The 24,038-nt window shown below is 38.7% G+C and overlaps 1 protein-coding gene across 4 annotated transcripts in view; it reads left to right on the top strand.

Annotated features, from left to right (window-relative positions):
- vti1a (vesicle transport through interaction with t-SNAREs 1A) overlaps positions 1 to 24,038 on the top strand; it is a 116,982-nt gene that overhangs the window by 62,679 nt on the left and 30,265 nt on the right. For 2 of the 4 annotated variants that reach the window (XM_024284589.2, XM_024284588.2), the window contains 2 exons: positions 10,430 to 10,500; positions 14,491 to 14,552. In XM_024284589.2, the coding sequence (XP_024140357.1) occupies positions 10,430 to 10,500; positions 14,491 to 14,552 (133 nt within the window). Of the gene's footprint in view, positions 1 to 10,429; positions 10,501 to 14,490; positions 14,564 to 24,038 lie in introns of all 4 variants that reach the window. The other 2 variants (XM_024284591.2, XM_024284590.2) reach the window with 1 other exon arrangement.

Genomic DNA, 24,038 nt, shown 5'->3' with positions numbered 1-24,038 from the left:
TTTTTAAGCTGTTTTCATTGAGAATGCCGCATTGATTGAATTGGGACCATGCAGAGTCAGCACAAATGAACAATGTACACTGGGTTTTTACATCCCATCACATGTTGAGCGATTTCACGTAAATTCACAGTGGCAGCTGACAATTATCTGCCTTCAACTCTGTGGTCTCAGTCATTGTAAAATGAGGCGCGTGATGTCTCTCTGTTGTTGTCTGTTTCTCATGCCCCCGATAATAGCTGTGTTATTTGCCCTACACCAGAGAGAGGGAGTGCGATGGTGTGACCCCAATGAAAAGCATTCACTTCTGTGCTCTGTGTCTGACAACAGTTTGTATCACCGAAGATCTAAAAAATATAATTGCAACTGTATAAATTAAGATTCTAAACCCCAAGAAACTGAATCATCACAGCACCTCAGATGAACACATGTAAAAGTATAGAAAATACGGTAGGTGATCTTCATACATTTAAAATAATACACATGCAATAAACCACAAAAACATGGCAAATTACAATATTTTAATTATATGTGAAACATGGTCAACTAAACAAGCCACAAGTTACCAGTTTTAAGAGGTATGTTACCGAACAGGAAATTTATAAATTTAACTTGTTTCTTTTTGTTTCTTAATTTGCTTAAAACTTTTATTTCGGATAAATATTGTAGTCCATTGTTAGACCATCAGGCGATTAGAGGATAACTAATAAAACTCAAAAAACACTTATCTCAACACATGGACCTAAATGGGGATTAACACCAACCCCCCTAACCCCTCTGTGTTTTATCTACACACCCTTCCTCAACTCATTAGTACTATTCTTTTTTTTTTTGGTTTAAAGATAATATTTTTAATGTGTTTCTTGTTGACAGTAACTGTCAATGTAACTGTTTAATCTAACTAATGCCTGCAACTTTCCTTCAGGCTAAATTTTGATGCCTCATTTTCACGTTTTCCTTTTCTCACCAACACTAAATCATTGCGTCTAGTGTGACAAAGTTTGTTGTTTGTAAGTGTGCTTGTTTTACACGATTTATTAAGTAGGCTTTAGATGAGAAGAGGACAAAGGGTGGTTGCTTTCATCTTATCAAAAGACAATTTGATCATGGATCAAGTAGCAAACTGATGTTTTGCTCATAAAACAAACCAAATCTCGTGCAAAAACAAAGAACACTCTGAATAATGTTTTATGTGGGAAACTTTTCGACAGTTTGGCCTTAGAAGATACCACACTGGTATCAGTTTTACAACATTGATAAGAGTACGATCACATATCCCAAAATGCCACTGCAAGGCGACCTAAATGTAGGTTTTCCGCAAATTTGGCCAGTGGCCGTGCAGCGGCAGTCATATTTTTACACAATGTGCAGTGGCTGCTGAGGTTTTAGGAAAAAGTTACAATTTTACGGCAAACGGATGATTTTTCTCTTAAAAAATTATCCAGCTGCCGCCCGGGCGCATTTCGAGGTTGCAGTTAGGCAGCCCAGTGACTAGCAGGAATGACACCATTGTGAAATTGGATGACAGCTAGGCGGACACAGGGTTGAATCACCAGCTGGCATCAGCTTTGACTGGATGATGTGTAAATGTCTGCGATGGTGGTCATCCATATGAACCGGCCGCGAGCTGCCTGGTAGCCCTGGCGTATATATAAAGAGGATCATTCTGCATCCCTGACTGCTGCCTGACTGCTGCCTGACTGCCACCTGACTGCTGCCCGACTGCCACCATCTACATTCGTAACCACGCCAAAGATTGTTAAAAAAATCTTATGGCGGTAGGAAATCTCGAAGACTCTGCCTATCCCTCCCCATCATGCGGGGGCAGCTGAATTTGTGGCCGTAGCATAAGTGAGTATAGAAAAATTAATGATTAAATCCATTTTGCACCACTTGCTGAGGGAGTTGGGTGGCCAAATTCAGCAAAGCACATTTAGTAATCTATTTCATTTAACTATTAGCTAAAGGCAATTATCATAAAGATGTTAAAAGGTGAAAAATCAAAACATACATTACCACTATGTGTGGGGGGAGCACTTAACTGGCTTTGTCAAAACATGCAAATTAGACAGTCCGGTTTTTGGCAAAGGTAATTAAGACATTTCGATTCAAGACGAGTTAATAGGGATGATTACAGGCCCCCTTTAGGTTTTCACTAATCATAAAGACTTTAAGCCTTTGCATGTTGGCTTGTGTACCCCCCCCCAATCTTCCGTTTTATTGGTTAATGAACTGTGGTAAAATGTTAGATCTTCATTCCCAGTCTTTCACAGAGTTTGAGGAGATAGGCAGGGAAGGGCTGCCTGAGGTATGGTGGTGTACAGATAATTAGACGGCAAAAAATGTGCGTTTCCCTCTTTGATCTGCCCGTCAACTTTCTGATTAAAGGCGTAAAAGCTTTTAATCAACAGTAATGCGATGATTAGCGTTTCTAAACTTGTGAAATTGAACTAGGGGAGCATCAAGTTTTCTCTTTCTTCTTCTTCTCTTTCCTCATATTTATAAATACGTCTCTGTCTTACTTCATTTCTAAGAACACTTTTTTCATGTTCAGCTCAATATTGCTTTTGGTTTATTTTTCTTGTTGTGGCGCAAGCCGAATGGTTGAAGTTCACGTCAAGTTGGACGACGTTTTGGTTTACGTTTTATACTCTGAAGAGTGTTCATTTATCTACCTGGTACAGTGCAAATCAATTCAAATCCTTAACATTGTACGTGGATTTATTATTTGGACTGACTGTCCTGTATAAATGTTCATTTATAAGTATTTGTTATACACTCATGTTAATTTTTTCCATCTTTTAGGCTAGCACAATTGCATGACACAAATGTCAGACTTATGAATAATGCAAAAACAAATTAGCTCATCTGGTTTCGAGTTTTTAATTCTATACTTCATACATTTTATATAGTTTTGAACAAATTTAATCAACAAATACAAAAACATTCGCCTGGGCTGGAAATGGAATTTATATGTCAGCTCTGAGCTTCACAATTGACCTGTTGGGATGTGAACGCTGGCAAAACAAGTGTAAATGCTGACCAGTCGCCTGTAGAAATTCCCTGTTTTTTTTTGTTGTTTTGTTTTGTTTTTTTAATTGAGGACCTCAGAAAGTATTGCTCTTGTTCACACATTGTTGCATGTGGAGCAATCACTGCAAGCATCCAAGTCTATTAGTTTTCATTTGGATGGTTCAGTGAGACTGGTTGATTAAGTCCAAGCAATTTGCTAGAAGGAACACTCATTCTGCTCTCACTCCTCCTGCCTCTCAGCCCTTTGCCACTAGTCGCGTTGTCGTTCAGGTTAATTTAATCCGGTTTGTTAGATTTTTTCACACAATAGTCTTGTGTCTGTCTCTGAGCTTAAGTAGAGCGTTGTTTCCCAGTAATTTCCTGCTGAACTTTATTTTTCTGTAATTGCACACTTAATCGTACTGAGGGTAAATATTGTAATGCAATAGTTTCCACCCCACAGAAAGCATTGATACATGTGAGTGGCTTTGTCAATGTTTGTGTAGCTTGTCCAAAGGGTTGTGTTTGTATGGGCGATTTCATAAATGTAAAAGCAAGCTTTTCCCTTCCAAGACTCATCAATTCTCATTGAATGGAGTCGGAGAGGGACTTTTTCTGTAAAAAAAAAAATGTAAATCTGGTAATCTGAGAATTTGACTTTGAGGTTGAGGTTAAGGGAAACTAGGAGGGGGATTTCAAATAGAAAGAAAATGTAGCCTTCAGTTCTCTCCACCCCGATACAGCTATAAACAAATTGTTCCATTACCAGCTGCTCTCATATCGGCCTAGTCATTTATACCCATTAAATCAGTGTCTTATCACCCATAAGACAGCCTTACGTCTCTCCATCCACCAATTGTCCATAATCAGCCATTTAAAGCAGCAGTGGAAATTTCTTTTGTGCTTTGCTTCGGTCTGACAGACAGGCAAACGAGCTGGGAGGAGGAGGGACGAGGGAGTAGAGAGGGATATTTTCTGTGGAATGATGAATAAGCCAGGTTGAGTGGCTGACTAACGGAGATCTGTCTTAATCAGAAGTGATTTGTCAGAACAGGAGCTCTGCGGGGTCAGGGCACAGGCGATGAATAAAACACAGTCTGGCAAAATGAAGAAAGCGCCCAGAAATCCAACCTGACTGCCCACCACCACTCAAGTACAAGCAGGGAAAGGGCCAATGGATGGTTTAGAGCTGGATAAACTGAAACTACTACAAATACTCTTGACTATAGACTATACATCTTGACTTTTAATATATTTTATTACAGTATTTTATGGACCCTAAGACACACTAAAAAATAAAAATCCTTCAATTTTCCCAAATATTGACAGTACACCTTAGAATATGGTGCCCCTTATGTAATATTTCTGGTTACAGACCTGGAACTGAAGATATGTTGTTCACAAAGCTAAAAAAAAATTTCAAAATGTTATTGTACGGCTTTGGTAAATTACAAACCTGCACCTTTTAGTGGATTTTGTTGAAGCATTTTGGCTACCGACTGAAATGTGCTGTCCTTCATCATAATAAAAGTAAAAAAGTGAGTGTTGTTTTGTTATTTATGAGTGAAAACTTGAACAGTTGTTAATACAATTTAACACACCTGTTGTGTTTCACTCTCCAAAGGATGATTATTTTGGACAAAAGAAACGAGCATGAACTACACTGGCCAATCACCTACCTCTTGGTTCTTAGATATTCTTTGTAGTTGTTTTAGTGCAGTCATACGAACATTCCATGACTCTCTTACTTAATGTTCCGTAAGATTCGGTCCACTTCATGGTACACTCTGGTACCCTGATGTTGTACTCTGTCACTTTTTTCATACATTTTACTGAAGGGAAAACGTGATTTGCGTTCCAGAAGTGGCCAGTTTCAGTAATAAATCAACACAGACGCGATCTGAGGTCGTGCGGCAAGGTGATCTGGCAGCAACGTGATTTGAAGGAGGTGCGGTAAGAGCTTAGATATCTGAATTTTGGTGAAGTGGCCGCGGCGCGCCAACCAATAAGGGACTCTGCTTTGGGCATATAATGTTTTCAGTGTCTCGATCAGTGGGTAGAAAATTAATCCAATGCAAGCGTTTTTGTCCTAAACTTTCATCCTATTCTTTACCCGCTGGGTTGCCGAAGCTAGTCCCGGCTACTGTTGGGCAAAGGTGGGATACATGCTAGACAGGTCGCCAACCTGTTGCACCCCCGGAGAGCACTCGCCAACAGACAGGGGGTGGAGTGGGGAGGCTGCTTGCTCAAGTCTCCAGAAATTTGTAGTAATTTTCTTATTTTCATCGAGACAATAATTGAAAAAGACCCCTAATTTTGTTCTTGTTTTTATTTTTTCCCTCTTGAGTTAATGTGGGACAATAAGTCTTCAAACTCGGTCAGAAAGAGACAGAAACACCACGTAAGTGGCCGTCATTCAGACGCAGTGGTAGTGAAGTTCACTGTACTGAGAGAATCTTCGGAAGATCTCATGAGCCTAAACATGGAGACGTGAATATTGATCAAATGTTCAATAAACTTGTTCAGTAGACATGCCCAATGGAACAAGATATAGACAGTGGATGCAAAAGCATATTTTTGGCGCAAATGGAACCCCATACGGCCCAGCCTCAGCCAGATTCAAGACCAAGGTAAAAGGAGTTTGAGAACCCTGCACGATTGCAAGTAGGTTTGGATACACAAGGTGGATATTTGTATAAACTCCTTCCGTATTTTAGACAAACAGATGTTACTGTTACAATCGTGTGTCATGTAACTTCGGATACACAAGGTGTATATTTGTATAAACTCCTTTTGTATTTTAGATCAATGGATCTTACAGCTACAATCATGTGTCGTGTAACTTTGAATACATGTGGTGTATATTTGTATAAACTCCTTCTGTATTTTAGACAAACAGCTGTTACTGTTGCAATCATGTGTCATGTAACTTCAAATACACAAGGTGTATATTTGTATAAACTCCTGTATTTTAGCCCAACAGATGTTACTGTTACAATGATGTGTTTCATGTAACTTCGAATACATAAGGTGGATATTTGTATAAACTCCTTTTGTATTTTAGACTAACATGTTACTGTTACAATATGGTGTCATGTAGTTTTGGATACTCACAGTTTGTATTTGTATAAAATCCTTTTGTATTTTCGAATAACTTTTATTCTTACTATATGTAAATGCATTTCTTTATGGACTGGACTTGTTATTCCTGATGTAGTTAAGAATGTGGTATAAACTCTAGACATCCTTAAAACATGCAAATGTATTCATTTATTAGTGAGTTTGAAATGGTAGCACTATTTGAATCTTGGTTTCTTCTTTATATTAACCTTTACCCTCCCACACATTGAGTTGTCTTGGATGTGATGCTTGTGTTAGACCGTCAAAAAAGTGCTCTTTACTACTAAATGTGAAGGAGCTGTGGTGATCCTTTAGGTACACCCCTGTCAGGTTATGTTCTCTTTAGGCTCCAGGGACTGAGGGAGCAGGTTAAAAAAAAAGAAAGCCTGCCACACAGTTAACAATACAAGGCTCTCAGACACAGTGTAACTGCAATGGAAAAGTTTGTTTAAAATAGATTGTACCACCAATTAAAATTGAAGGGTGTAGACATGTTGGTGCTCCTGAGTTGCTTTCTAAGCGCCATAATTCTGAGGAATGGAGCAGAGCTCTAATTTAATGCACAACCACTCTGCATTTTTAAAATATGAAGCCTACGCTTTATTTTGGAATAAATAAAAATAGTTAAAAATATCTTAATGATTCTACTCTTTAAAAAAAAAAAGGTAAAGTTTTTGTTATTAAAAAGCAAACTATAAAAATAAAGATGGACAACTCTACTGGATTGAAAATCTTTTCGCTACTGATACAGTTTTACTTGAGTCACACGGTTTTTAAGACTGGATGAATTTGTCTAAAAATTTAATTAGAAGCGTTGGATTGTAATCTCTAATGACTTTCTATTTGGCAGATATCATGAAACATGAATCTGATGTGTCTTAGAATATACCCACATCCATTTGCTCTGGGGTAGAAAAAAAATAAATTAAGAAAATGTGTCTTATGTGTTAACAGAAAATAATTTTGTGCAGACACGCTTTTTCCTCTTTCAGATTTCCGCGTTTACTGTTTTTGTACATGCTCTTTGTGTAGTTACATTAAAGAGCCACATTAAATTAAGACTCAGTGGTGCTGATGTAAATGTAATGTAATGGAATAATGGGCTTGTTAAATAGGCGTTTGGGGATGGGAATCTTTAACAAGAGAGTTGGAGCACGGCCTCCAGGCCAGGGTTATTTAAATTGTTAATAGCCGTTTAAACAGGCGGGGAATATTTTAAACGCTAACGAGCAACAAGTCAGGAGCATTAGCAGTAGATCCTTTCTCTTTTTCCATTTATTTTCATCAACTGGACAGCTTTAATTTAGTTCTTTTGCATATATTTAGGGCTTCATCAGAAATTCTGTATTTACTCATAACCTCTTAGTGATTTTAAACTTTCTGTGCAGGTTGTACATACTTGCTCTGCTGTACAGGTGTTGTTTCACAGATGTTGACTTGACTTGTGTTTTAAAACTGATGGCAAAAAAAACAAACAACATATTTTAAAGTGAGAAACTTCTATCATTTTTTTTTCCATAAATGTTTTGTTTCTTACCTTAGTAGTTGACAAAGCTTTGAATTACTGGTCAGTGACAATAAAAGAAGATGTGAAGACTTCACATATCATATATAATGATACAATCTTTGTCATGACTGCGCTTACAGGTGGCTTACAGGTGCTACAGACACCAGTGAAGATACAAAATCCTTGGGGAAAAAATAAAAAAGTTAATCACTCTGTCTTGTGGGGTCCAGATGACCCCACTTTTCATGTAAACATGCCTAAGGTAGAACAAGGGTTACCATGCCACCACTCCTGTGTATGACCAAGGACCAGACAACCCAAAAACCTGCGGCCTCCATATTAGATTATCATAAATCCTTTACTTTGATATAACTTTCTTGGGTTTACTTAATGGGATTTTTTGATTTCACCTTTTGATAAAGATGTTTTAGCAGACTGCAGAAAAGCCTATTTGCTCAGGAAGGTCTTTGTACTTAAACTTGTGTTCACCGGCTGCTTAAATTGAACAGATTTTATTGTTTTACTTTTTGGACATACAAGGTGCATATTTGTATAAACCCCTTTGATAATTTTGGTGCTTGTTTAGTCATGGTAGGAAATGTCAGTAAGACAAAAATAAAGATACTTAAAATACAGAAATAATATTGATTGAAATGTAAAAGTTATTTTTTTGGCTTATACAACATTCTCTGCAGTTGAGAACACGCATCGTCGCATTTTCACGTTATATACTACATTTATCACAGCTGCTGACAAAAATGTATTGTGGCTTCAGCCTTCAGTTCACTGAAATCACCTTTATAGTTCAGACTATTTATGCATTCTTCACCTTTGTTGTCACCTAAACATTCATGAAATAATAATTACTAAACATAACTGCCTTTCTCCCATTACCTCATCCATCTTGTTACGCACTGCAAACCTTTCCAATAAACCACTTGACATAAAAAAACCTCTCCTCGTGCAATACTTGTCACACTCATTTATTGAACAAAAAACCAACAGCCTTGACAGAGATGGATAGATGTGCTTATTTGTGTCTTTAACAGAAGATTTCCGCTTCAACTCCCTGCGTGTTTATTTCTTGTTCTCTTCCAGTCGGGACGGGGGAGGGATTCTTTTTTTTTATGGTTATTAATACCTGCACTCAGTCTTTTAATCTGCCCTATTTGTCACATGTGACTGTCTGACTGCACTGTTTAATCTGGGTATCCTTCAATCTGTCTTTTCCCAGATTAGAAATTAATGAAGGCAGGAAGAGGCACATTTGAGTCACTTACAGTGCTGGGGAGTGAAAGGGATGAATGGGAAATAAATAGTGTTCTTTTGACAGTTTTTTTTGCTGCTTCTCCCTGATCCCCTTTCTCTGTGACTCGTTCTTCATCCTTCTCTCTCTTCTCTTGTTTAGCTGCCAGATGTAGCCCATTTTTACACCGCTCCCCCCTCCACACACAAAACAGCCGCTCAGCACGTGGGCCCTTTGGTGTGCGGCACCTGTGTAGCGTATTACAGTCAGCAATTGTGTTGTTTATTCTGGATTTGTTTGGTGTGCTTGAAAGCCCGCCTTTGATCGATACGAAGATTTTTCACTTATTTTCCTGATTCATCCTACTCCTCCTCCTCTCATTTTGAAACTCTCATTCTTTAATTTGTGTGGCTGCACTGATGCCAGCACAACAGAGGGGAGAATTTTAAGAAATCTGTTAAGTTAGTTCATTTAGTTTCTACTTCTCACTCCATCCAATCATCTTTTGATCTATTGTAAAAGTGTTTTCAGTGGTCTTTTACTTATGCACTTTTTTTTTTTTAGCCAAAACCAAAAATTCAGTCTTTTTGTTAGGACAGTTCTTGCAGAGCAACAGTAGTTCATTAGAAAATTAGCCTCTGAGTTGTGGGCGGAACTGTTGGTACAGAGTAAGCCTGCCCCCATTTCCCATCATCCCTCTATTTACATGTTCTCCTGCTAGTTTACAGCACCAACATAACATTACTTTTCAAATGACATTTTTTTCATCTGTTCCTGATTCACAATGATTTGAGCAAATAAATACCTAGAAATGCAGTTTTAAGCTTAATTTAAAGGGGCCATATCATGATTTTCTTTAGTCTTTCAGAGTAAACTATATCCATATAAATTATCTTATATTACCGTTGGAACCCTATAAAACAAACGATTTATGAAATTTGGTTATTTTTGTGGACTGGGGGCGGAGCAGACTCTTCCTGAAAGGGGGCTGTCTCATGTTGTGACATCAGCACGTGAAGACCCGCCCGTTTTTGTAGGTATGGGTAGGGGCTGCTGCTGGGAGCACAGGTTTTTAGAGGATTACTCAGAAATGCGTGATTGGATCAAAATGTCATTTTGAGGTTCTTTGAACAGTATAATACACTTACAAGCTCAAAAAATAGAATTTTCATGGTATGGCTGCTATAATGAGAAAAACCCCACAGGAACATGTTCAAAACACAATTTTCATTGGAGTGGGAAAAATGACATTGACCTTAAGTAACCCTGTTAGGTGCCTTATTTTACAACTTTGTGCTAATTTGTTTTCTTGAATAACACAAATATTGGCTGATTTTGATCTATATGCTTCTTTATTTGATTTTGAGACATTTTTAAGCTATGTTATTGATTTCTTTATGTCAGATTTAATTCAAGTACATTTTTTTTCAGATAAAGATGCTTTGGGTGAAGAGACAACCCATATTGTTATATTGCCACCATTGTGGTGTGACATTGTGGCATGACTACGACAAGTGTTGCCTCTCACGCTACATATTCCTTTGCAGAACAAGTCGGACAGGAGATTCTCTCCAACCTGCACACCGACCGTGAGAAGATACAGAAAGCCAGAGAGCGGGTGAGAGCACACAGCATCTGCACACATTCAGACATCTGATCTAACAAAGATCTGCGAAACCAGAACGCCTGAAAGCCGGTTAGCAGCAATGTCATGATTTACCACTTTTGGAGTGTGCCAGGTAGCACACAAATGAAAATCAACACATCCAAATATGAAGGGGAGCTTTCATGGTGTCAGGCAGCAGAAATTTCCAATCCAGGGCTTGTGTCTTGCTGTTTTTCCAGATCCTATCCTTACTGCTGACAACCTTCTGTCAATACGAAGCTGCAAGTTCAGCAGAACACCATAACATCTCAGATCTAACATCTGTTCATGTTTGTCAATCTCAGAACTTTTTGATTGAATCAATATTTCATTGTGTAATTGCAGCTTTAAGGACCTTTTTTTTCTTTTTTACTCCGAATAGAATCTCCTCTCCTTTCAGCCTCCTTCCTCCGTCCTTCCTTTGCATTTCAGCAACCTCTCCACTCCCTCCTTCAGACTGTACCTCAGAGGCGGTTAATCCTTAATGCTGCCCCTCCTAGCACACACACACACAGGCTTCCAAACAGACAGGTAGGCAGACGCAGCAAAGACCAAACATAGGAAGGGGGCCCAGCCCTGTTGGCCCACTCAGCGCTGAATGCTTAAAGATCACAACATGGCAGAGGGCCTCGCACAGACGATTTCAAAGAAAATCAAACATCTCCTTTCAAAACTGTCTATAGTGACTACTGAGAGTACCTGCGCTCCTTTTTTTTTATTTTTTATTTTACTCTCCCTACCTCTCTCTTTCTCCACCCTCTTCCCATGGGTCTTCTTTGCTTAACCTCTCCAGCAAATACATACACACACAAACACACACAGAAAATGCTTCAGAAGATGGTAAAACCACCAAATATGAAAAAAACAGGACAGTAACTGTCTTTTAAATTGATTTATATGATTCATTTTTAATTATATGAGTTCATGAATAGGGAAACAGACACATACACAAATATTAATTGAAATGGTACATGTAGATAGTTGCAGCTTCGACCAGAGAGAGTTTGAGTTTTATTTACAATATCCACAGATAGGTAACAACCATTTATTGATACCTTTGTTTAAAAAAAAAGTTAAAAACCAATATTCTCAATTTTTTCCAGTTTTTCCTTTTTTTTACCTCCATCTCTTATAAGCTACATGTAAGAATTGGTAAATGGTGTATATTTATTTAGCGGTTTACTACCTATTAGAAGGTCCAGCATGGTTTACACTCTCACACACTTTGTTGCCGAACATTGGCCCCATCCTATAACCACCAGAAGCAATGTGGGGTTCAGTGTCTTGCCCAAGGACACTTCGATGCTTGGGGGCGGGAACCAAACATGCGATTTTCCAATCAGAGGTTGACCACTGATACTCAAATCCTTCTTTTTTTAATTGGGTTTGATTTTTCCTCATGCCAAACTTGTACATTTCATTAGATTTTACAATTAAAAAAAATCTTAACACGTTGCTTGAAAAGTAAATTTGAACAAACATTTTTAGACACTGAACTGCAAAAACACACAAAAAATATAAAAATTTACTTGGTTTTCACTTCAGGTTAAGGAAGAAAGTGGAAAAAAAATTGGCACAGCAGGTGTGAACGGGGGGGGAGGGACGAAAGGATGATTCAAAAGGAGAAATGTATTTTGGGAGGAAGTGTTAGGCGTCTAGGGGACAGATCTATGGGCATAGGCAGACATCAGGCAACTGCTGGACTTGTTGTCTTTGCCAGAGGGCCTAAACCCCAGGTCCCTCACCCCCTACCCTGTACCACATGGATCCTTGGCTCCAATAATCTGCATTGCACCAGCTAAGGCTGCCAGAGGGTTGGAAAGAAAGATGGAAGAAAATGAAGAAGGTGGTAAAGGAAGGGTGGGAAGAGAACATCGGAAAAAAATCAGGCTAAGAAAGATGACATCAAAATAAGCAAGGACATGCAGGAAAAGATTGGTTGCTGGGAAAATGGGTGTACAGAGAGAATATCTGAACCAACATACAATTCTTGTGACTTTAAAAATAGTTAATGTAATTTTATAACTTAATATAAAAAACATTTAACATTTTATGTTGAAAAGTCTTTACTTTAATGCTATAAAATGGTGTTTCATGTTGGTCAAAAGTACATGCATCTCATTTTTCTTACACCATCATAAAGCTTTCTCCCCAAAAAGATGAGTTCCTTGTTGTTAAAAAAAATTACCTTCACAACTAAGAAGTAGTTTTTAGCTTTAGCTTAGTTATGTTTTATAGTGCATGCAAAACATTGACTGTTTGAAAAGTATATTCTGTTTTTCCACCTTGAAGTGAATCTAAAAGTAAGTTCTAAACTTTTGATGGTAGATCGTCTCCTGATAGCTAGATAACTACTTTAAAAGTAGATCAATAAACGCTGTTTCTAAAATGCAATTCATCTCTTTGTTTTATAACCAAATGCTTTGGGTGAAAAGAGGAACACCCAGTTCCATTAACACAAAAATGTGTTCTCTTCCATTGGGGGGTAGATGAGTGTAGTAACCATCAGAGGATAGATTCCCAAACCCCAACTTCCCCAGCCACCTTTAGTTTTTTTACCTGCCTCAACTATACAGTTTGAGTGTGTTATTCTTTCACCACAATAGAAATGTCTATTTTTTTGTTTTTCTCTTTTCTCATGACCATTGGATTAAAGAAATTTAGACCCCTGTCAGCTCATAAACTCTAGCAACATTTTCTTTCTCCAATATTGTATATGTACAAAAGTTAAAGATGTGATCAAAACAAACAAAAAAACATACACTCTTCTGGATGTAAATGAAAATCCATCCTTGGAAGTTATTAAAAAATCTTTTACCAATGGATGGACATTACCAGACTTGGGTTTAATACTCTTCAGCAAAGGCATTCCAATAAAACGAAAAAGATTTTCAACCTCCATATGTTATAAACAAGGCTACTTCAAGAGACTTCTGACATCAAGAGTTCCTATATCCATTCATTCGTTTTTTCCAAACATGTTGAATCCTTTTTGGGATCACAGAGTTGCTGGAGCCTATCCCAGTCCCTTTTTTATTTTTTTTTTTTTTTTTTTTGTGTAACTTTTCCTGTTAGCAACTGAGCAAATGTAATAGTTGAGACCCTCTTGTGTTGGACATATTTTACTGCTACAATAGGGAGTTAGAAATCTTGAGACACATGAGGTGTATATTTGTATAAACCTCTTTTGTATAATAGGCTGAGCTGTATTTTTATTATACATGCATGCATTTCTGATTGGACATATTTTTGAAACACCAAATTTAGTTTGTCACTTTTGATGCTTATTGTACTTATTTCTAGGGTTGCGTATTGGCAAGGGTCTGGTGATACGACACATTTCGCAATATGCATCACACAACTTGATAGGTGATATATCTCAAAACTACCCCATTTAATCACGATATATCTTTAAAAAAAAAAACAGTTTTTTTACCAGATGACCCCATTTTCAATATAAACAAGGCTAGGCTCATTGCTTCAGCCATTTTTATCTGAGCCCAGAATGAACTGGTAGCAACATTGCACAGAGTTTTAGTTTGGTATCCATCCCAAGTAGAAACAAAGAAGTACATGTCTCATAACAACGAAAATCACAAGGCTGACTGAAATTTTAACAGTAGTTCTCGTGAGATCTTGTTGTTTTTGTTGTGTCGTAGAGGCTTAGTGTGCTTTGCTGCCAACTAGTGGTCGGGATTTAAGTACAAGTGTTGCCAAATGAACTTTTCTGTTACGTCACCAAATCAGTTTTTCCTTACACCTCTACTTATTTCTTCACTACGAGGAGGCCTATGTTGTGATATGATCTGAAACTTTTTCCTCACTTTAGAAGACTATCAAGCTTTATAGTATAGTATAGTATAGTAAATATATATTTTTATGCATGTGCATTGCTGTTTCCTTGTAAAAAGTGTGCCTTCGAATTAGAAATGACAGCTGTCTTTTACTGTTCTGCCTTTCCAGCTGAGAGAAACGGACGCCAACTTGGGCAAGAGTTCCCGCATCCTCACTGGCATGCTGAGAAGGTAAGAGGCAGGTAGGGACTCAGCTTTTGCTGGTTTTTTGCTACAACAGTGTCGTGAATAGCATGAGACGTTTTTAAGCACTTTTTCATAAAAATTGTTTTGGATAAGTGTCAACAATCCATCCATTTTTTTTATTGATTTATTTAGGTCAGTAACTGTATATGTGTGTCACACTGAGTTGGTCTTTTATTGACACTTCTTTTTTTTAAATCGTCTTACTCCATTATAATCATCATTGTAGTGAACTGAGTACACTGAAGCTGTAATTGGTGGAATTCTATAGTATTTGTAAGAAACGAGCAGCCCAGTGAACAGAAAAGGGCTGGAGAAGACAAGTACGCTCTGTACACGTCTCCATTCTTTTCTCCGCTTTTATTTTTCACAAAGGAAAGTTGCGGGCCGTATCTCATTCGCAGCCTTTGTTTCTTTCTCCTACTATAGTTCATAAACAAAGCTTCCCTCGACATAAACACAGCTCTTGAACACAAATATATCAATAGGCTTTGCATTACACCCACCCCTAGAACACACACTCACACAAACGGGGTGATGTCTAGTCACATCTCCATTTCATAAAACGCCTGTGTGCTCACCCCTGAACCGTAACTGCACGCTTTTGTTTCTTGTTCCCCCCTTCCTGTGGATTTTGATTAAATGTAATATGTAAATGACACGGACTGAATGTGAAATCCTTGCGCGGGAAGGAAGTGCCAATTGAAATAGATGCTTCAGTGCCTGTAGACAATTTGCTGGGCGGCTCGCAGGGCGACCAGCAGATAATAAGGAGGGAAGGCCTGAGCAGGGCTGTGACGCCAACTGTAACCAATATTTCTGCATATGTCTCTATTTTGTCAAGTCTGATTATGGGGGAAAGAAGGAGGATTGAGAGGACGGGGGTCACCTCACGTGGTATGTCACCCAAAGCTGTCCAGAAATCATTCATCATTCCCTCCTCCTCCTCTTCTTCCCCCCCCCACTCCCTCTGGTGCAGAAGTAAATAACACACACTTATTTCAATATTATCATATTAGTGTTAAAGTTCAGCTGTCACCTAATGGGAAGACTTAATCAGACATAGCATTTTAAGTGGCATGCCCCCTCCCGTCTATGTGCTTTCCAGCACCCCCCCTCTTCTTGATGTGCTTTGGCTCCTCTGGTTAGAGCCCCTCTCAAATCAGGATTTATGAGGGCTTTCTAAAGTGGTGCCCGGCTGCGAGCCTCTTCGTATACTGCCTGCCATTCCGCTTGATAGGAGCACAAGAACCAGCCCCTCCACACACACCTTTGTTTCATTCCTTCCTAGTTCTAAAATAAAAGAAATACTTTTATTTGTTGTATTTTTTTATTTTCTATGGAGAAATCTCAACAAGTGAAGAACTTAGAGAAAAATGGCCATACCTTTTTATTGATATTTTTAATACCAATTCTTTAACACTTTTTTATACACCATTTTTTCATGTTTGCTTTCTCTGCTTTGCTAATAGTAAAGTGATCCCCTGTTTATTGTGAGGGTTATGCTCTAAAAATAATCCGCAAAGTAAGATTATAGATGTTTTAAAGCTGTAAAACTCCTCACTAAACACTTTTTTCTATGAAGTTCAAACCTTTATAGAAAAATAAGTACAGTAATGTAGAATGAAAACAAAGATTTAATCGTGATCGAAGAATAGAATGGGGAGTCTTTGGCAGAATATTGAAGATTTCATGCTGCTGTGCAATTTTTTTGAAGAAAGTGACTATTCGTACGTAGTTTTTGAAATACCAAGAACTTTTTTCCTGGCTACACGGACCTAGGGGAAGAGTTAAGGTTGCAGGTTAAGGTTAAGGTACATTTCACACACCCAGGAGTGTGACCTCTAATGGGACTTTAACGTTAATACGTAATTTCGTTTGCACTTGATATGGACAGCCATCCATAGACATTTACACATCGTCCGGTCAGAGCTGCTGCTGGCCGGCAATCCGCCTTGTGACTGCTTGATTTCATAATGCTGTCATCCCCGTCTGTCACTGGACTGCCACCACGCGATTTAGAAATGTGCCCGTGTGGCCACTGACCAATGTACACTTTTAGAGAAAAATTGTTCAGTCACCATAAAATTTTAACTTTTTTCTTGAAACCTTTACGGCCAACACCCGATTAAAAATAACGCAGTGGGGACACCTGCCAAATTTGCTGAAAATCTTGCAATTTGATCGCTGTGTGGTGGCATTTGGGGATATGTGACCATAGTCTTATTACTCTGGCAAACTGAATGCATTCTGATTTGATTGACAAGGGCAACAGCCAATCAGGACGTAGAACACACTGCATTGTTAAATATAGAAAAACCTTGTTTAGATTAGTGAGTTTGAAGTATTGACTGTATAAAAGAATTGAACTGAGCAAGTGTGACGTCACCCATGAAAAATGCTTTACTTCCGGCTCCAGCGAAATTAAGCCAATAAACAAAACAGCTCGCAAAATCTGCAAAACAGTGAGACTGCGAAAGGTGAACTGTAATATTGCAAGGAAACACTATTAATGCAGAAAAGTGCATTTACAAAAGAAAATGTTCTCTAAAAGTGAACCAAAAATGGATAGAAATATTTTTTGATGGATTAGTAATACTTTTTCCTTCTCACTTCAGTAATTTATGCTAAATGTTTTTCATGATTAGCATAAACTTTTACATCACTAAAAGATGAATAAATATAGCAGCTTTTCTTAACCGCTCTCTTAAATTTCAGACAAGTAGACGAGACGTGTTTGTTGTGGTTTCCTGATTCCTGTTGATGTTGTACGATAGAACCAACACCTTACACACTTCTTAGTGCTCTTAAGGCTGTCACCCCTGCCGAGAAACAATTAGACACTCATTAGGCTATCTGCTGCAGTTCAAGAAAGCTAATTAACTTTAAGAATCTGTGAATATCACTTATTGCAAGCAACCCGGGGAAACACGCACATCCCAAATAGCTGTGGCTTTGTTTTTTAAGCGAAACTGTTGTTGCATTCAGACAGAAACTCATAACTTCAACGAAGGGTAATTAGTGAAAGAGATTGTTACGGGAGCTGTTAATTGGTTCTTTTATGGGCTTGCAGCTCATTTCACAAACTGATATCTTTGATGCCTTAATTCCAAATTATTTGACATTTTGATCAAGTCTGATAAAATTGGTAAGTTTGGCGCTGGCTGCGGTGGGAGGGGTCACAGTAGTCCATGATGAGGATTATTGTCCCTGATTAAAAGGCTTTGGGATCTTTGATAAGACCCTTGTAGTTTCTGTGGAGCTTTGACTCTGTTTGACAAGTGCTATACCGAGCATCTTAAGCCTCTCGTACATCCATGATCGGATCAGTTGGGAATGGGATGCAGCTCCAGACCCAGTTAGAACTACTGGGGCTCTTGGCAGCTTCACGGAAGGAGGGGGTACAGTGAAGAGCAATGAAGCATCGAAGGGAGGATGAAGGGGGAAGGATGTGTATTTTGAAGCAGAGGGGTTGTCTGCTCACGCTGGCAGCTGATCCCACATGCAGGTGGTCGACTCAGTCGCCAGGCAGATCAAAAAGTCAAGGCCCCGAGTGGACCTCCCTTTGAAATGGGAATGGGGTCTAGATATCAGACAGAAAACATAAGCAAGCTCCAAGCCACAGAACAGCTCCATATTCATGGCTGGGCCTGGAAGTAGCAACGGGCATTCAGAATGGACAGAACCCCGGCCTTCAGAAAAAGACTGCTGCAATCTCGACACCGATTAAGAGATCAGCCTAAAAGTTGGAGTGAGGTGATGCGGAAACCTGCGGGCGGATGCTGTTGCACCGTTACCAGAACATCCTGATGAAGTGTCGCCAACATTACTTTTGTTTTTGCACGCGACGACTCGATGTTGCAGCAACAAAATACCCTCTGAGAATTTTCTTTTGAAACCCTTTTGAAAAAAAAAAATTACTTTTTAATCTTTTTTATAAATAAAAGGCGTGTTTGAAGATTTATTCTGTGTTTTTAAAAATAAAGTTCAAGCAGCAGTGGGGGTAAAAGAGGTGAGTGCAGTGGTGCACCCAGTTTTGCCTGGGGTTCCTCTGGGGAGAGTCCTATGTGGGTTCCACTTTCGTATTTAAAAGAAAGTAGGTTCAACAGAAAAAAGGTCAGATGTTCAATGGATAAAATCAAATTTAGATTTAGCATTTAGAAGAAAACAGAGTCTGTGTTCACAGGGCCTCAAAACATGACCTTTTATTTCTGTATACTTATTCATTATTAGTAAATACTATGTAATACATAATAAAATATCACATAAGTACTATGTAAATACATATCTTTTTACTCAAGGTAAGTACAATAAAAACACTTATAAGTAAGCAGAAAGTAAATTCTAGGCCAGAGATGGGCAAGCTACGTCACGGGGGCCAAATGCGGCCCTTTAAACCATTTAATGTGGCCTGCCATACTGAAATACAGTCCATTAATTTTCGATATTAATATTTTATATTACCCTTTATTTTGTTATCTCCACTTAGATGGTGCACCACAAATAAACTGGCTTGTGTTTAGGTGCATAAATGTGTTTTGCATTCATGTGGTGAAAGATTTGTTGTTTTTTTTTTCATGTTCACATGTGTTTTTCGAGTCAGACGGTCATTTTTCTGTTCATTCCAACACAACAAACACTGTGTTTTTCTAATTGTGTTTTTTCTTGTAAGACATCAACCAATTTGCACTTAAATAGTAACAAAAAACACAGTTTTTACATTAAAAAAATCATATTTTTGTCCAGATTTCATGTTGTTTCTTATATGAGGTCGCTTACCAAAACACTTCAAGCATCTGATGCGGCCCATGTGTCAAGTTTTAGAACGCTTTGTGGCCCACAAGTCAAAAAGTTTGCCCACTCCTGTTCTAAGCACTATTTCTCAAAATTTCAAAGGTAGTTTCTGCTTTTCACCTATCTTGTTATATATTGGTAAATACCATGAAACATGCAATAAGTTAACAAGTAAAGTCAAGGTACAAGAGGTACATTAACTCAAGAGGTTAATACCCAATACCTACCGTGTAAAAATCCAGTGTGTCCAAAAAAAATACCCAGTAAGGACCACGTATAAACCAAACAGTACCACTTAAATACACAGCAAGTGCCACAAAAGTATCCAGTTGGTACAACAAAAGTACATTGTAATCACTAGGAGTATGACTTGGCAAGAGTCTGGCAGTACGATACATATCGCGATACATGTCTGACGATACATATTGCAATACATCCCAGGACCGTACCATCACCATGACATGACACTATGACATAGAAAAAAATCTACTTGAATATTAATGCAGCTTATATGTTAAATAGAATTGTAAAATTATTTTTGTTTAATGATCATAATGCTCAAATAATTGATTAAATATCATGTGGTCAACATGCAGGTGTCTGCAAATTAAATATTGCGATATATTACCAAACAATTTTTCCCTACACCCCTAGTAATTACAACTTAAATACCTTATAAGTACAGTACTGTAAATGAATGTGTTACTAGAATAGTTCAGCTAAAGGTCATTTTATGTTTAGAAAGGGTTCTTTCCATCATTGCCAGCTGCTTAGTGCATTTTTAGGGAAGAGAAAAAGTTGACCTAAAATTAAGTATTTCTGTTTTTGAAGAGTTATTTTTGGGGATCTGAAGAACACAGTCCTAAAAGTTTAAATTCAACCAAATCGAGGTCACAAATCTGAGGGAAATTTTTAAAACAAATCAGATTATTCGGGGATACTTTTTAAATAATTTTTGCTTTATCCTCACATGCAGATATGCTTGTGTTTATTTCATGTACTTTTCCATGCATTCCTTCATTCACACCGCGGTGCAGTTTGTTTGCAACACGACTCGAGTCATCACACAACTCCTGATTTGTTTTTCTTTTCTTTTTTTTCTTTTTTTTTTTTGCCCCAAGTGGGGCAGATTTCTCCCGGCGGATCAAACTCTCTCTGATCTTCTCTCTTGTTTTGCTGCCACAATAATTCCATGTACTGCCCTTAAACTCATCCCCTTTGCTTTGTAATTTGTTCATCCTGGCATCATCAACACCCCAATCTACCCCTCCGCTCCCCACCATAAAACGGTGCTACATCCCTCCGGATCAGTCACGCCCCGGCTTTTCTGTTCCCTCTGGGGAACGTTCTGTCCTGCCTGCTTTCGCTTTGGAAATAGAACAAAGTGAAGTATAAATTTTCTGTGCTCCTTTGGCATGGCCTTTATAAACTTTAAAGTACATATCAAGGTGAGCGCAGCTGTTGTACGATATGTTCACAGATTTGAGGACAGTGTGAGTTTTTTTTTGCCTTTACTTGCTCAATTAAGCCCAACATTTTTTTGGTTCAAGCAAGAATATTTCTGATATTAAAGCTTAAAAATCACACAGAAATATCCAGATAATGGGTTGAATGGAAATGAATTAGAAAAGGCCTTTTTGTAGGATTAAAAGGCTAAAAAATAAGATAAGATTTTAATGTTTCACTTCCCTCTCTCTTTATTCCTTCTTCTGTTAGGGTGTTGAATGTCAGATGATTGTCTTATTTTGACATAGCTGATGCTTTTTGTTATTCCTCTGTGCCTGTCTGTGGCTACAGGCTGCTGCTGGGACAATGACAGGGAGCGCCTCGGCCTCATTACTCGCTGCTCCCGAGCCAAACAAGCGCCGCTGCCTTCACTCTGTCTTCCTGACTCTCCCTCCTCCTTCATCTCATCCTTTTTCTTTCCTCTCTTCCTACACTTTGCCTATTAGAGAGTGCTGATGGGACAATTTTTGCAGGAGGAAAAAAAAAAAAGTAGACACACACGAGCCCGGGTTGTAGAGGAATGGCTTGTTGACAAGGGCAAAGACCTGTTGTTGTTTTATATAAGGGATGCATTTGTGTGCTTAGGATTGACTCACTTAACTGGCTGCCAAAGCCTCCTTTTTCTGCCTGCATACCTCCTGTTTTCTATTATTCAGCCCATAGTAGGATTCTGTTATTTGATGAGGCCGAGCTGCCCTGAAATCTGTTTTCTTTTAAAGAAAAATGTGTTAAAATGCAGAAAAATAACACAAAAATTTAACTTGTTTCCCCCCAAAAAGGCAGAATTTTTAGATTTTATGTAAAAATCTATAAAAAAATGCACTATAATTCCTACAAATGCCTCATGGTCATCTTGACACAAACATCGAGGTGATGCTTTGTTCAGTCGGGCTCAAGCCATCCTAACTGAAAGAACTTTTTTTATTTTTTCCCCCACATCCTGTAACCCTGACTGACTTTCCTTCTGACGAGATCACCAGAGATCAGTGGTGTCCTTATCCCTTGAAGTGGCTCCAGGTGTCACTCCAAGGGTACATGCCCTGTTTGATCTGTCGTCGAGCGCCAGTCGGGCCGTGGCACCCTCTGATTTCCCGTCAGGAAAGAACGAGCCTCTCAGTCCAAAAGTTCCACTTCTACTTTTGAGTGACGGGAGGCGTGAGAAACTGGCAAGTTTGACACCTCATCCCCACAAAGAAAATGATTGTGAAATATTTTGGAAATTAACCGTTTCCACATATCTTTTCCGAGGAGCCTCCGTGGGAATATTGTGTACAGGTGATCTTGAAACAAACAAACATCCTCAGTGATCATGCTGTGAACCCTGCCTTAAGAACAAAAAACATCCTCTAAGATGCTGTCCAAAGTAGGTCCCTCTGTTTATTGAGGAGCTGCTGAAACAAAGAGATAGATGAAACAAAATGAAGGAACCTATCTTTGGAGCAAATATAGATGGCAGCATCCTTCCTGTCTTTTATTCTATTATATCTCTTGTGTTTTTCCCCCACCTACTGTGCACTTCTTCAAAAATTACAGGTGAGATCTCAGTCTGTGGCAGGCCCTGCTTTTCGTCTATAGTGAACAAGGGGAAGGGTGGTGGGTGTAAAAAAAAAAAAGGGGAGAAAAGACTGGAGAGGAGAGGAAAAAGGGATTCATGCTATGCAGGATTGCTGTGTTTGTGGAACGCACTCTTCCCTTTGTGTGTCTGGAGATAACTTATTCAGCACAGGGCCGTTCATCCAGGGGTTGAGCTCAGGCGTCCGTCAAGATGGAAAATAATGAGGCGACAGCCGCGCAGAGGATAGCTTTCACCCTCTGTCTAGGTCTCCTAGCCGTTCCTCCCACCCTTCTCCATCTCCACATCCTACCCTCACATTATCAGCCGATTTAAATAGATAATAGGGGGGTCTTCTTCAGGACATTTTGAAGCAATTAGAAACTGTCACATTGTTTTTGCCTTTCCCTCAGAATAAACTAGTCTAAATACCTTTGGACAGGCTTTAGAGAAATAACCTGGAATTTTCTTAAACGCCGGTTTATCACCAGTTCTGTGAAAAGAAATGTCTCCATTCTTCATTCTTTGTATCAGTCATTATGCCAAACAAAGTCCTCTGTGGAGGTGTACTCCTCATAAGAAGCAGCTGGACTGTAGTACACATGAATGTTTTGTCGTCAAACTCTCACTTATTCATACTGAATGAACTCAATAACGTCTGCTCTTTTAAATGTTTGCCATATTTCCCCAAAACTGTTTTTTTTTACCATGAAACCATACATAAAGACACTTTTTTATGTGTAATTACGACATAATACTTTGAGCTACATTTTTTTCATATAAAAAAGATTCACTTTTCATAGGTTCAGTTTTAAGCATATATTTAAAATAGGTCATCTGTAATGCTGCATTCACACTAATTGCGATTTGCGCGAAATTTCACATGGCCGGCCCCTCTTTCGTAGTGCGGCAAATTCTCTACTTGCCACCTGACAAAAAATGTGTTCCTGAGCTTGGTGCCTCTTGTGGGAGGAGCTACCAGCTAATGTCATTAGCCTGATCGCTACATGGAGCAGTGTCTGTGTTTACGTTACTTAGAATATATGGAAGACACAGATGATGTTGAGAAATCAGGTTAATTTATTTTGAAGAGTTCTACAAAAACATTGATAATCACGTTTCCATGTCTAGGTTTATGTGATCATTCAAAGACTTTCCCAGTACCGGGGGCTTCTATCTCACTCTAGGGGCTGTATGACTGACTGCATAACAGCTGCTTCTATAGTTTGTCTGTGACAGAGTTTGAAGGCTCACCGTCCCGCAAAAACCATACAGAGGAAAAATAGAAACAAAAATGTAATTAGGGGACATTTTTTAAATTATTTTCTTGATAAAAATAGGAAAAATATCACAAAGTTCAGGATGCCCGGGCTGGCAGACCACAGTGGCTCTCTACAGCCAGAGAGCCACCCACGGATGTGAAAGCTGGTGATCAGTCCAGAGTCTATCCAAATTTCACCCAACAGTAGCCAGGACGTCTGGCGGCCCAAGCAGGTTAAGAAATGAGATGGAAATTCAGGACAAAATTGCTTACATTGGATTAGTATTCCACCCACTGATTGAGTCACAGAAAACTTCATACCCCCAAATCTGAGTTCCTTATTGTGTGAATGCATTCAATG

Source organism: Oryzias melastigma, linkage group LG19, assembly GCF_002922805.2.
Source record: "Oryzias melastigma strain HK-1 linkage group LG19, ASM292280v2, whole genome shotgun sequence".
Taxonomy (NCBI): Eukaryota; Metazoa; Chordata; class Actinopteri; order Beloniformes; family Adrianichthyidae; genus Oryzias; species Oryzias melastigma.
The sequence above is the reverse complement of the archived record's forward strand: the minus strand, read 5'-3'. Positions and strand labels throughout refer to the sequence as shown.